The sequence below is a fragment of the Microcebus murinus genome, chromosome 3 (assembly GCF_040939455.1).
Source record: "Microcebus murinus isolate Inina chromosome 3, M.murinus_Inina_mat1.0, whole genome shotgun sequence".
In the NCBI taxonomy this organism is placed as follows: domain Eukaryota; kingdom Metazoa; phylum Chordata; class Mammalia; order Primates; family Cheirogaleidae; genus Microcebus; species Microcebus murinus.
In genome coordinates this window covers 21184092-21197302 of record NC_134106.1, presented here as the reverse complement: position 1 = coordinate 21197302, position 13211 = coordinate 21184092, and the positions used below count along the sequence as shown (strand labels likewise).

The 13211-nt window shown below is 47.1% G+C and overlaps 1 protein-coding gene across 2 annotated transcripts in view; it reads left to right on the top strand.

Annotated features, from left to right (window-relative positions):
• Positions 1–1347: 1347 nt before the first annotated feature.
• Positions 1348–13211, top strand: part of OTOF (otoferlin) — an 89593-nt gene continuing 77729 nt past the window's right edge. Inside the window, exon 1 of one of the 2 annotated variants that reach the window (XM_076000616.1) lies at positions 1348–1589. In XM_076000616.1, the coding sequence (XP_075856731.1) occupies positions 1511–1589 (79 nt within the window). In that variant the 5' untranslated portion in view covers positions 1348–1510. The remainder of the gene's footprint in view (positions 1590–13211) is intronic. The other variant, XM_076000615.1, reaches the window with a different exon arrangement.

Below are 13211 nucleotides of genomic sequence, written 5' to 3'. Positions count from 1 at the left end.
TGGAAAATGTCAATGAATTTAGGTTCTTTTTAAAGAGACATTAAACTTATCTGTCTTTTAAAACAATAGACATTCCTTTGTATTCGATAAATACAATATTCTAAAATATTCTTTAATTTAATATGGTTAGATAAATATGAGAATGGTGAGCAGGGAATTGGAGAGGAAAGAGGGAGAAGGGGAAAAAACAGAAATAGAAAAAAAGGGCAAAGTAGCTAGGAAACATCTAGAAGGAGGGAAGAGGCTCTTGGGACACCCTGCACGTTTTTCAGACTTATTCGGACTGTAGAATTGAGAGGATAATCTCTTGTTATCATGCTATGAAAAATTCATATTTCTCTTTTTAAACCTTTAGAGTCTATTTCAGATAGGTCACTGGGCTTGCCCTCTTATCCTATCAACATTAATTGGGTGTCCTACTATGCATAGGGTACCCTGGGATACAGAGAGGCTGTGCTCCAGGGTCTCCACAGAGTTGGGGTGGGGGGAAGAGGCAAGTGGAGCAGCGCCAGGACCCCTGAGACGAGAGGCGCAGGAGCAGCACAGAGGAGGTCCCCCGCCCAGCCTGGTGCAGGTGCAGAGGCCGCCCCAGGAATAGGCACCTGTTGAGCTGAGTCGAGGGGAGAAGGCAGGGGTGGGTGGGAAGCATTCCCCCAGGAGCAAATGGAGAGCAAGGATACAGACGACCCTGCACGGACATCCCTTCTCCCACCCCCAGCAGCTCATGAGGGCAGGAGGCTGGACGATTCTGCTCCTCTCGCTGGAAACCAAACATCAGCCTGTCTCACCTCCCCCAGGCTAGGGTAGTGCCCCGGATCCTAAGCATGGCTCCTGGTAGCACTTAAACCTCTGCGCCCTCCACAGTCAGACATCCCTGTCATGCGTAGCCTGGTCCTGGCCTTTTCCTCAAGGGGCAGCTCCACCCTCTCCACCTCCCGACGTTCAGAAACAGCGATCCCGAGTCAGGAGCTCAGGACCCGGCCTCTCAGGGCACAGTCTCTGGGGGGCATGTGGGCAAGAGCATTTCCTTCTTCTCTCTGGGCTCCCCTGTGGGAGGGGTGCCACGGGCCCCTGGTGGCAGAGCTGGCTTAGCAGGGAGCAGAGAGCCCTGCTGAGGGGTGGCCGGGAGCCTCTGCCCCAGGCGCTGGGAGAAGACACCTGAAGCTGGACGGGGCTTTATCTGGGAGCCGGCAGCTGCTGAATAATGGATTCCGACTCTGCCTGCACTCCCAGGCTGCACACTGAGCGCACACCACACGTGCGCGCGCACACACACACACACAGATCCACACACGCTGGGCTGACAACTTGGAGGGGCGGGGGCTGGCAGGGCTGTGAGTCGCTGGAAGGAGCAGCTCGCTCAGTTGCCTTGGTCTCTGTGGGCAGCATCGCAGGGGCCTCAGGAGGAGGAGGAGGCAGCGGCAGAGAGCAGGAGAGGAGGGAGGCGTGTGCACTGCCCTGCGAGCTCCTTCCCGCTGCTCCCCCGCAGCGCCAGGCCCTCCACACCGGCATGGCCCTGCTCGTCCACCTCAAGACAGTCTCGGAGCTGCGGGGCAGGGGCGACCGCATCGCCAAAGTGACTTTCCGAGGTAGGGAAGCCCCTGTGTTAGGGGGACCCCAGCTCTGAGGGCTGGGCCAGCCATGCTTGGGGGCCGCTGGGGATAGGGCAGGCTGGGAGGATGGACGGAGAAAGTTCCAGCAGGGGCTGGGGCGATGGGCTTTCCACAGGTAGCCATCTGTCCCTGGCCGGACTGGCCACAGTGATTTCTTGAAAACCAGGGTCCCCGTGTTCCCATGTCTGCTTCTCCTTACACTTGCCAACGTGCCAGTGCCCTGGCAGGGTGCAGAGCCCTCTGCCCTGGAAGACAGACATGAGGACCCCACCCCTGGGCTCAAAGAGACCCAGGACTGAGGGGCCCAGCCCTGTGGAGCTTTCCTGGGCCGCCTCCTCTCTCCTCCTCTCCTGCAGGCTGTTTTCCTTGGGCACAGGGTGGGGGTGGAGTTCTGGAGCCTGGAAGACCCACCAGGGGGCTGGTAGAGACCAGGGCAGCCAGCACTGCTCCGGGCCCCCACGTGATGGGGGTACTATTGGCTTCTTTCAGATCTGCTCGTGGGCAGGGACCCTATGAACTCCCTGGCCTTTCCTCTGTCGAGTCCTTTCCTTTTCTTCTCACTCATGCACTCAGCAGCTGTTTGTTATGACCTACCGTGTGCCCAGGATGGGGGCTGGAAACATAAAGCATGACCTGGCCCTGGCCTCAGGAAGCCCACGTCTCAGGGTGGGGGGCAGGAGGACCAGCAGGCAGACAAGTAGAATAGGTGATGATGCAGCGAGGACGGGGACTCATGCAGCATGACAGCTCCAGAAGTGGCACCCTAACCGAGGCTGGGGGTGGTGGGCAGGGCAGTCTTCCAGGAGGAGGCAACACCCAACTGAAACTCCTGGGACTGGCAGGAGGGAGCAAGGTGAGGAGGTGAGGACTGAGCAGGCAGAGGGAACAGTGTGCCCAAGGCTGGGAGAGGGGCAGGAACTTGGGGCCAGCAGAGGCTGCATGAGGCTGGAGCCAGAGAGGGTGCAGGAGCGAGGCCGGAGAGCCAGGCAGCCACAGAGGTGAGGCCAGACTTCACCCAAGAGCAGTGGGAGCCCCTGAGGGTTTTAAGAAGGGAAAGGCAAGGCCAGGCCCACCTCCGCCTCTCTGCCTGGCCACTGCCCAACTTTGCAGGCACGTCTCTTGCAGACTTTGACCAAAGCCTAGAGTACTCCTCACTAGACACGGCACCTTCTCCCCAGAGGGGGGTCTAAGAGTGAGGTGGAGTAGTGGGGAAGAGGCTGAGAGAATCCTGCCATACCAAAGAGCAAAGTGAGCCCAGGCTGGACACGATATCTGCACCTCTCTTGGGGGGCAGTGTTGCGACCATTGGCAGCACTTTCCCAAAATGCCCCAGCAGGAGCCCTGGACACCACATCACCCACTCAGAGGCCCAGGCTTGTCCCTGCTGCAGGGTGTGCTCACAGGGACGGGCAGGGGTGATGGCAGCGTCTCTGCTGGTGGGAGGATTCAGGCAGGAGGGAGAGGTAGGGTGGGCTAAGCCACCTGTTGCTTCCCACCCCGATCCTATGACTGCTTTCTCTGCAGCACCCCGGATCTCCATGTGCCACCTGCCGGCTCGTGCTGGCTTTATTAAAAACAGGTGCATCCCTTCATCTGCGCAATGCAGCCCAGTGTTTCAGAGGCAGCACAGTGTTTGGCTGTGTAGCTACAGGTTGTCATGTTGTTGCAGCTACGTCAGGACGGTCCAGCTGCCCCAGGCCAGGCCTGGGTGTAGAGAGATCTGCATGACATTCGTGGAGAGACTGAGGCACAGTGGCCCCTGGTTGCAGGACCTCATGCTGGTTGCTCAATCCTGTCAGCTCTCGGTCTCCTCCTCAGACTCCTGAGTGTGGGCACCCTGTCTGCCTGTTCCCTTCTTCTCTGAGCAGTGAAAGCGGGTGGGCCTCTAGCCTCGCTGACCTCGCAGGAATTAGCCTGTTTGCAACCTGTGCCCTCCAGATGAGTGGAGAAATCACTTCCAAAGAGCCCCTCCCACATTTGTGGGAGGTGACCACAGGCAGAGCTCCTGGGGAAGAGAATGGGTGGCAGGACTAGGCAGGGGGCAATTTTCCAGCAAGAGTTCCTTGTTACAACCAGACATGCCTCTGCCATTGGCCTGCTGCAGCCAGCAGTTGACAGCTATAGGCATCCCAACATACACAATTCAGAGGGAACCAACCCACTCTAGAATGCTCCACAGCATCTTCTGGCACATACAGCCACTGGTGGCCAAGCAAATACTTTGTGAGAAGAAACAACCTGGTAAACAGTCAGAGAAGACACTGTCCTCAAGTTCCCTAAACGCCCTGAGTGGGCCCAATGCCAGGTTGGGTGAGCCCTGGGCGAGTTGTGCCCATCAGCAGTGGCCCCAACTAGGCCAGAGCAGCTGGCTCAAATGCAGCTTGACTTTTTGTGCTGTGCCATCCAGACACTATGGAAAGAGCCCTCCTGGGCTGTGGTAGAGAAAGCTCTAGATACTGAGTCAGAAGTCCTCAGTCCCACCTGGATTCTCTAGTTACTTCACCTCTGTGACCCTCAGTTTTCTCATCTGTGAAATTGGCATGATAATAACAGCCACATCACCAGGTTGCTTCGGGGAGACCACAGGTGTGGGAGAGTTTGAGGAAAGAGTATCCGGGTGGCCCATGTACTGGTCAGGACACCATCCCAGATCTCCTTGGCAGCAGCTGCCGGCTCCTGAGTCGTCTTCTCTCCAGCCCGGCTGCCTCCTTCTGTCAGCCAGCAATGAGCAGAGAGAGAGAACGGGGAGCAGAGAGCACATCTGAGGGGTGTCCGACCTGTGACAGGGGCAGGCAGGTCGGGCCAGGCCTCTGCTCTTAGGAGCCTTGGCTGAGATGTTCCACAGGAGCCAGGCAGGCTCAGACCCTCCCAGAGAGACCCAGTGGGCTGGTGTGCACAGTTTTGTCCATGGTCACCCTCTTTTCCACCACCCCCAGGCTCTGGGTATGAAGGAGACAAAGCCCAGCCCTCCAGGAACCCCTGTCCAATTGGGCCAGAGGTGAGACAGGGAGGCCTGGACTCCAGTCCCAGTCGTGCCTGCGGGACATGGGGTCTCGTGTTCCCATTAGCAAGATGGAGACTGTCATCCCCCTTGAGCTCAGAGGCCTGATGCTACCAGGAGTAATCAGGAATGGGCTGTCTGGGAAGGGGCCGTCTTGACCACAGGTTGATAGTCAAAGAGAGGATGTATTAGCTTCGGGTTTGTCCTTTCTCAACTCCTAAAATAATTCCCCGCATCAATCATAGAGCCACAGAACGCAGGGTGGGAAGGGCCTCTAAGTTCTTCTAGTGCAACCTCCTCTCCAGGGCTCAGCATCCCATGGGCCCCCAGGCCTGGGGACCCGAGCTGTCAGGAAACCAAGTGGCAGACTGCCTGGGGTCAGCTCTGTTCTTCCCCCTCACTCTCCAGCCCCTGAGGCCTCTTGCCAAAGTGTGAGGTTTGGGGATTTTCTGCGTGAGGGATGTCTGGAGGCTTCCATGGCCTGGGGTTGGCTCAGAGGTTCTCTCCAGCAAGGCTTCCCATCAGCCTTTTCATCCTCACTGCTCTCTCCCGACGCTACCCTCAGCTTCCCACTGCACTGAACGCCACGCCCCTTACTGTGTCTCGAACAACCACCCAGCTTGTGCACATGGAGATGCAGAAGGAGGGGTGAGGAAGGGGTAAGACAAGGCCATCCTGGGTGAAGGACTGGCCAGACCAGAGGCCAGAGGAGGGGAATCACAGTCAAGTGCAATGACAAGGAGGCCACTACATGTGGCTGGAGCAGAGGCTGGGGGAGTGGGTGGAGGGAGACCAGCCAGGAGAGGAGCACCAGGCCAGGTGGGACACCATGCTGGGAAGGGCTGGGCCCGGCCTGAGCACTGGGCACAAGATCTCCCCTACTCTTGGCTGCAGGGACCACCTCTGGCTCCAAATTAGATTTGTTTTTTCCAGTAAAATGGGGGAGCTCTCCCTCTTGATAATAAATACCATTTCTACCGGGAAACTTCTCTACCGACCCTGGTAAAGAAGTCAGAGCATCACACAACCCGACCCTGAGGTCGCCCTCGATGCCGGGGCCTGCCTGTGGACTCTGGTGCAGCCTAGCACCCTCTCTTGGGGGATATGGGCTGGGTTTTGCCCCCATAGAAGGCAGCAGTAGAGAGGACCCTCAGGACAGCCTGTGCAGCCCGGGCTGCCTGTGCTCTCAGCCCCGTGCTCGCGCTGTGGACCGAGGGATGTGCCCCCTGCATCCGCCACTCTTCCCAGCGCCTGCAGACCCCCTCAGCACCCCTGCAGGGGACTTTCTGCTCAAAGCCCCCCAAGTGGTGGATGTTCCCCTCTCCTCCCACCCAGAGCAAGCCCATGCGGACCAGAAGACAGCAGCCAGAGCATGGAAAATTCCTCAGGCTCTTCCTGCTTTGCTAAGAGGAATATGTTCTCATGAAATGGAAATGACTATAAACCTGTTTTCTGCTACAGAGGCCCTCAGCAAAAATGCTTTTGGAAATGTGCTTGAGAACAGACTTGCAAATAATTTTCCCGAATTGCAGAGCCGTGGTTGTCTTATCCACCTTTACTGGTAACATGAAAGCTATTATATTTCTCTCCTACCTACTTCCATCCCTGGGTCTGGCCCTTTTTTAAAAAAAACAAAAAAACCCCAACTTTTTATGTGTACCTCAAATATATACAAGAGCAGGGGAAATAGTATAATGGCACTATTATATCCCCATCCAGTTTCAACAGCCATCAACTCATGGCCGATCTTGTTTCATTTATACTCCATCCTACTCCCCCACCCCAAATTATTTTGAAGACAATCCCAAACATCATGCCATTCCATCTGCAAACATCCACTACCTAGCTATGGAGGATAAGAACTCAAAAACCCTGCCCATTTTTTTCCTGAAAATTAACAATAATTCTTTAACACTATCAAATATTCAGTGATCAAATTCCCAATTGTCTTATCAATGTCATAATTTTTTTCCAAATATGAAAAGCTTCATTTTAATGTCTTTTGTAAATCAAGTATTTAATCATTCACTCATCCGTGCTTCCTTTCATCCAGGTAACGAATATTCACTGAGGGGCAGGCAGGTGCCAGGTGCTATTCTAGAGCAGGGAATGGGACAGACATGGCTCCTGCTCTCAAGGGACAGGAGTCACCACATGTTACCATTCGTGTGAGTATTGTGGAAAGGGAGGCACAGGTGCCGAGGCCACTTAGCCCAGGAGGTCAGGAAGCTGCCAGAGTTAGTGAGGGAAACACAGACAGACGACGAGCAAATGGGAAGAGAAGTAGGGCTCCGAGTTGGCCCCTGCTCCATTCTAGGGGCTGACTGGGGCACAGGTGCAGGGGTGCGGAGATGCGTCACACTGTGGAGATGAAGGTGTTTTGTAAACAGAATGGTGTGTTAAGATCTGGTTTTAGAAAGAATATTCCAGAGGTCCGTACTGTAGGCAGGAAGCCCGGGGAGGAAGCAAGGGTGGGCGGTGTGCAGACAGAGGGCCAAGGGCCTCTGGGGGGGTCAGAGAGGAGGGAATAGAGCTGGGATTGGGGGAATGAGTGAAAGGGCAGGACGGGGTGTCTCTGGACAGGAGTAGAGGAGATTGTGGCCCCAGGGACCACCTTGGACCCAGGGATTTGGGGGGCAGGGCTTAGCTGATCCACATCTGGACTCCTGCCCGTTGCTGACACTTTAAATTCTAGCAGACATGAAGATGTCAGGATGGAAACACCTGGAGCCATCAGTACCCAGGTGGGTGCCCCCAGGGCAGGCCCCTGGCACAGACACAGCTGACACAGAAGTGAGGAAGGAGCACGGGCAGCAGGTGCAGCAGGAGCAGCTGCTGGGTTAGCAACAGGGGCCCCTCTGCAACCGCCACCAGGCAGCCCCAGGCAGGGATCCCACAGTTCCAGAAAGTTCTCCTGAGACAGAGAACACCATGTGATCATTTTTATCCCAGGCTTCCTGAGTGCTTTCTGCTTGGATTCATCCACCCCCTAAACATTGACTGTGTTTGTTTCTATTTTATTATTATTTTTTTCAAAGCAGAAGGGCTTATCTGCTTAGTTAGTGATCAGTTTTCACTCACTGGCTCTTTTTGTTAAGCCAAAGTTTAGGATGAAGTCAGGACTACAGTTTCAACAATGTTTTTATCTCACTTGAGGGTATAAAAAAAGTTTCCCTCTCACCGTGTCTCATTATATCCTCAGTGCCTGGCAAGGGATGGACGCTCTGCGTGCTTGTGGATCACTGGGACCATGAGCTCCTCCACGGCCACAGCAACGGGGAACCTAGGACCCAGCAGTTGCTGAGTGTGTGGCTGGCACTGTCCTAAGCTCAAAGGGAAACACCACATTGCTTCTCTGCCTCAGTGTTAGGGTCTGAAAAATGGGAACCAGAGTTACCAGTTAGTTACATGTCAAAGTCAGAATTTGAGTGAGCACCTAGAGGAAGTACAGGTTTGAGCTGAGCCAGAGAGATGGGGTTTATAATCCCTGCCCTGCCTCTGCCTCTCAGATAATCCCTGACCCAAGCCTAAATTTCTGTCATGTATACCTGGATGTTAACAGGGTGGGTTAAAGGGAAGTAAATAAGTAGAGGGAGAAATGATATTTGAGTAAGATTTGTGGAAAATAAAGGGGTAGAGTTACATGGGACCTACATTTAGCTAAGAAATGGGGACGATAGAAAGGCAACCTCCTATGGGAGGCCCAGGGACTCTGTATCCCAAATCTGGCTCTGTGACACTGGCGGTTTTCAGAGAGTATGCATTTAAGAAACTTGAGGAACAGCTGCTTTCCTGGGCAACTCTTTTTGAATTGAATTTCTTCATTCTACTGTGCCACCAACTGTCATTATAAAATTCACGATGTGTTCCTGACAAGGACAAAAAGTGTTATTATAAGAGATAATCACAAACAACTAGACAGGAAAATCCTTAGGGATATAGAAGATTTGACAACACCATCAACCACATTGACCTAACTGGCATTTCTAGAACATTACACTCCCAATCTGAAAAATATAGATTCTTCTTAAATGCACATGGAACACTCACCAAGCGAGACCATACGCTGGGCAATTAGACAAGTCTCAATACATTTCAAGACTGACATCTTACAGAGTATGTTCTCTGACCAAACTAGAATTCAACTGGAAATCAATAATAAGAAGAGTATCTTTAAAAGCCCCAAATATTTGGAAATTAATACCCTTCTTAAAAACCTATGATCAAAGAAGAAAACAAAAAATAAATTACAAAACATTTCTAAATGAATGATAATGAAAATACAACATATCAACATTTATAGTTTTAAATACTTATAGCAGAAAAGAAGAAAAGTGTGCACGGCATGGTGGCTCATGTCTATAGTCCCAGTGACTAGGGAGGCTGAAGCAGGGGGATCACATGAGCCCAGAAGTTCAAGGCTGCAGTGAGCTGTGATTGTGCCACTGCACTCCAGCCTGGGCAACAGAGTGAGATTCTGTCTCTAAACAAACAAATAAATAAAAGGAAAAGAAGTGTAAATCCCATAATCTAGGTTTTTGCCTTAAGAAGTTACCAAAAGAAGGGCAAATTAAACCCAAGTATTGAAAATATTATGCTAAATAAAAGAAGCCAGACACAAGACCACATATTATATAATTCCATTTACAGTCATGTGTTGCTTAATGGTGGGGATATATTCTGAGAAATGCATCATTAGGCGATGTCATCATTGTGCAAACATTATAGAGTGTACTTACACAAACCTAGATGGTGTGGCCCACTACACACCTAGGCTATATGGTTTGGCCTATTGCTCTTGGGCTGCAAACCTGTGCTGTAATCAATATTGTAGCCAATTGTAACACAATGGTAAATATTTGTGTATCTAAATATATCTCACTATAGAAAAGATTAATAGAAAATTAGTAAAACTAAAAGTTGTGTCTTTGAAAAAATTAATCAAATAGATAAGCCCTAGCAAGACTGATTAAGAAAAAAGGGAAGAATGTGTAAATTGCCAATAATGGGAATGAAAAAGGGAATGCAATTACATTAAAAGGAAAATAAGGGAATATCATATATATCTTATCTCAATGAATTCTACAACTCAAATTAAATGGACAAGTTGTCTTCTTTGAAAAACAACTTACCAAAACAAACATGAAAAAATAGAAATTCTTAAGAACCCAATATCTATTAAAGACATTTAAGGAAGAAATAATACCAATCTTACACAAATTCTTTCAGAAAATAGAGAAGGAAGAACACTTCCCAACTCATTTTATGATAACAAAACCTGACAAAGATTTTACACAAAAAGAAAATTGGAGCCCAATATCTCTCATGAGCACAGATATAAAAATCCCTAACAAAACACTAGCCAACTGAATAGCATTATATGAAAAGGATAACTCATCATGACAAGTGAGTGTTATGCCAGGAATGCAAGGTTACTTTAAAATTAGAAAATCAATGAAAATATTTTGCCATATTAACACAATAAAAGAAACAAACCCACATGGTTATATCAATAGATGCAGAAAAAGCATTTGACAAAAATCTAACACCCAGTCATGACAAGAATTCTTAGCAAGCTAGGAATAGAGGGAGATTACTCAATCTGATAAAAGACAACTGCAAAAAACATCTAGCTAACATCATTTAATTCAGAAGTAGTGAACATTGAGATCATAAGCAAGGCAATGCCTATGATCCACTCTCACCACTTCTCTTCAGCATTGTATTGGCGTTCTAGACAGTGCAATAAGGCAAGAAAAAGAAAAAAAACTCATACAGATTGGAAAAGAAGAAGTAAAACTGTCTTTATTCACAGAAAACTACATAGAAAATCCTACAGAATCTATTTCTAAGTTGCTACAATTAATGAGTGAATTTAGCAAGTTTTTAGGTATCTGAAATATACAAAAAATATTTCACCAAGACATAAAAGAACTTCACACTAAAAACAAAACAAAACAAAAATGCTGAGAGAAATAAATGAAACCCAAATATATAGAAAATATGTTCATGGATTGGAAGATTCAGAATTGTTAAGATGCCAATTCTCTATAAAAAAAAAATTTTTTTTTTTTGAAACAGAGTCTCACTTTGTCCCCTGGGCTAGAGTTTAGTGGCATCATCATAGCTCACTGCAACCTCAATATCCTGGGCTCAAGTGGTCTTCCTGCCTCAGCCTCCCAAGTAGCTGGGACTATGGACACACCCCACGACACCAGCTAATTTTTCTATTTTTAGTAGAGACAGAGTCTCACTCTTGTTCAGGCTGGTCTCCAACTCTTGAGCTCAAGAAATCCTCCTGCCTCGGCCTCCCAGAGTGCTAAGATTACAGATGTGAGCCATCATGCCCAGCCTATTTCTCTACAAATTGATCTATAGATAAAACATAATCCCAATAAAAATCACAACAGGTTATTTTATATAAATTGAAAATGATTTAAAAATTTATATGGAGCTACAAAAGATCTAGAATAGCCAAAGAAACCTTGAAAATGGAAAAGAGAGTTGGAGGGTTCACACTACAGCTGACCCTTGAGCAGCACAGGTTTGAACTGCATGGGTCCATTTATATGTGGATTTTCCCCTGCCTCTGCCACCCCTGAGATGATAAGACCAATCCCTTCCCTTTCTCCTCTTTCTCCTTGGCCTATTCAATGTGAAGATGAGGATGAAGATTTTTATGATGATCCACTTCCATTTAATGAATAGTAAATATATTTTCTTTTCTTTATGATGTTCTTAATAACATTTTCTTTTCTATAGCTTACTTTATTGTAAGAATACAGTGTATAATATATGTAACATACAAAATTGTGTCAAATGACTGTTTATGTTATTGTTAAGGCTTCTGATTAACAATAGGCTATTAGCAGTTAAGTTTTGATGGAGTCAAAAGCCATACATGGCTTTTCAACTTCTTCGGGGGTTGGCACCGCTAACTGCCATGTTCTTCAAGGGTCAACTGTATTTGATTATAAGATTAACTAGAAGTTATAAAAAATCAAGACAGTGTGCTATTAACCTAAGAATACATATATAGGCCAACGGGATAGAATACAGTGTCCAGAAACTGACCCTATGCATATATAATCAATTGATTTTCAATCTATGTGTTAGATATCTAGAAGAGATAGCTATCTATCTGAGTAAAAAATGCACTTCAAACTCCTACCTCATACCACCCAAAAAATTATTTCAACATGGATTATAGACATAAATATAAAAAAACTATAAGCTTTTAGAAGAAAATATAGAATATCACTGTTATATTCTTTGGGTAGACAAAGATTTCTTAAAGAAAATTAAAAAAACACTAGACATAAGAAATAAACTTCACTAAAAATTTGATAAATTGGATTTTTTGAAAACAGCTGTTCATCAAAAAAAAAAAAAGAAGAAGAAGAATATGAGAAGGCAAGCCACACATAGGATGAAAATACTCACATTCATCTGACACAGGACTTATAGCCAGAATATATAAAGAACACCTATAAATCCATAATAAAAAAACAAATGATCAAAATTTTTAAATAGGCAAAAGACTTGAACAGATATTCCATAGAATAAGATAGACATGTGGCCAATAGACATATGAAAATATGGTCAACATAATTAGTCATTACAGAAAGGAAAATCAAAATGATGAAGAGATACTATTTCACATGCACTAAAATGGCTAAAATGTAAAATCTGACCATAACCAAATGTTGATGAGGATGTGGAATAACTGAAGCATTTTTTTTTTTACATTGCTGATGGGATTGGGAAATGGTACAGTGACTTTGGAAAACTGTTTGGCAATTTCTTATAAAGTAAAACAGACACCTACCCGATGACCCAGCAATTCTGCTCTTAGATATTTCTCCAAGAGAAGTGAAATTAGTTTATGTTCACAGAAAGACTTTTATAAGAGTGTTCACAGTAGCTTCACTCATAATAACCCAACACTGGAAGCAACTCAAGAGTCTATCAGCAGAAGAATGGACCAACAAGTTGTGGTATATTCACACAATGGAATATTACCCAACCATAAAAATGAATAAATTGCTGGCACATGCAACAACATGGATGAATTACAACATTACATTGACCAAAACAAGCCAGACACAAAAAAAGTACATCCTGCAGGATATTATTTATATGAACTTTAAAACTGACAAAACTAATCTTTTGAGCTAGAAATAAAAGCAGTGGTTACCTAGAGGAGCTAGAAATCAACTGGAAAAGGGTGCAAGGGAGCTTGTTGAGGAAATGGAAATGCTCTATATCCTGACTGTGTGGTGAATACACAGGCATATGCATTTATTGAAACTCATTAAACTGTACACTTGAGATCTATGTCGATTTTATCTAGTTAAAAAAAGAAGAGATAATCACACCTAAACTACCTGAAACTTGACAAAATATTACATAAGATGAGGAAGAAATCGTTTCTGATCATATGCTACTAAAGATAAACTACAAATGTAATTCATAATAGAAGAGACCATTTTTATACTTAGCACGCAACTTAAAGGTCTAAAGGGAAAGCAGAACTCTTTCGTAGAATGATAATAGCTATTTCTTATTGAGCAATACATCATGCTCCAGATGCTGTT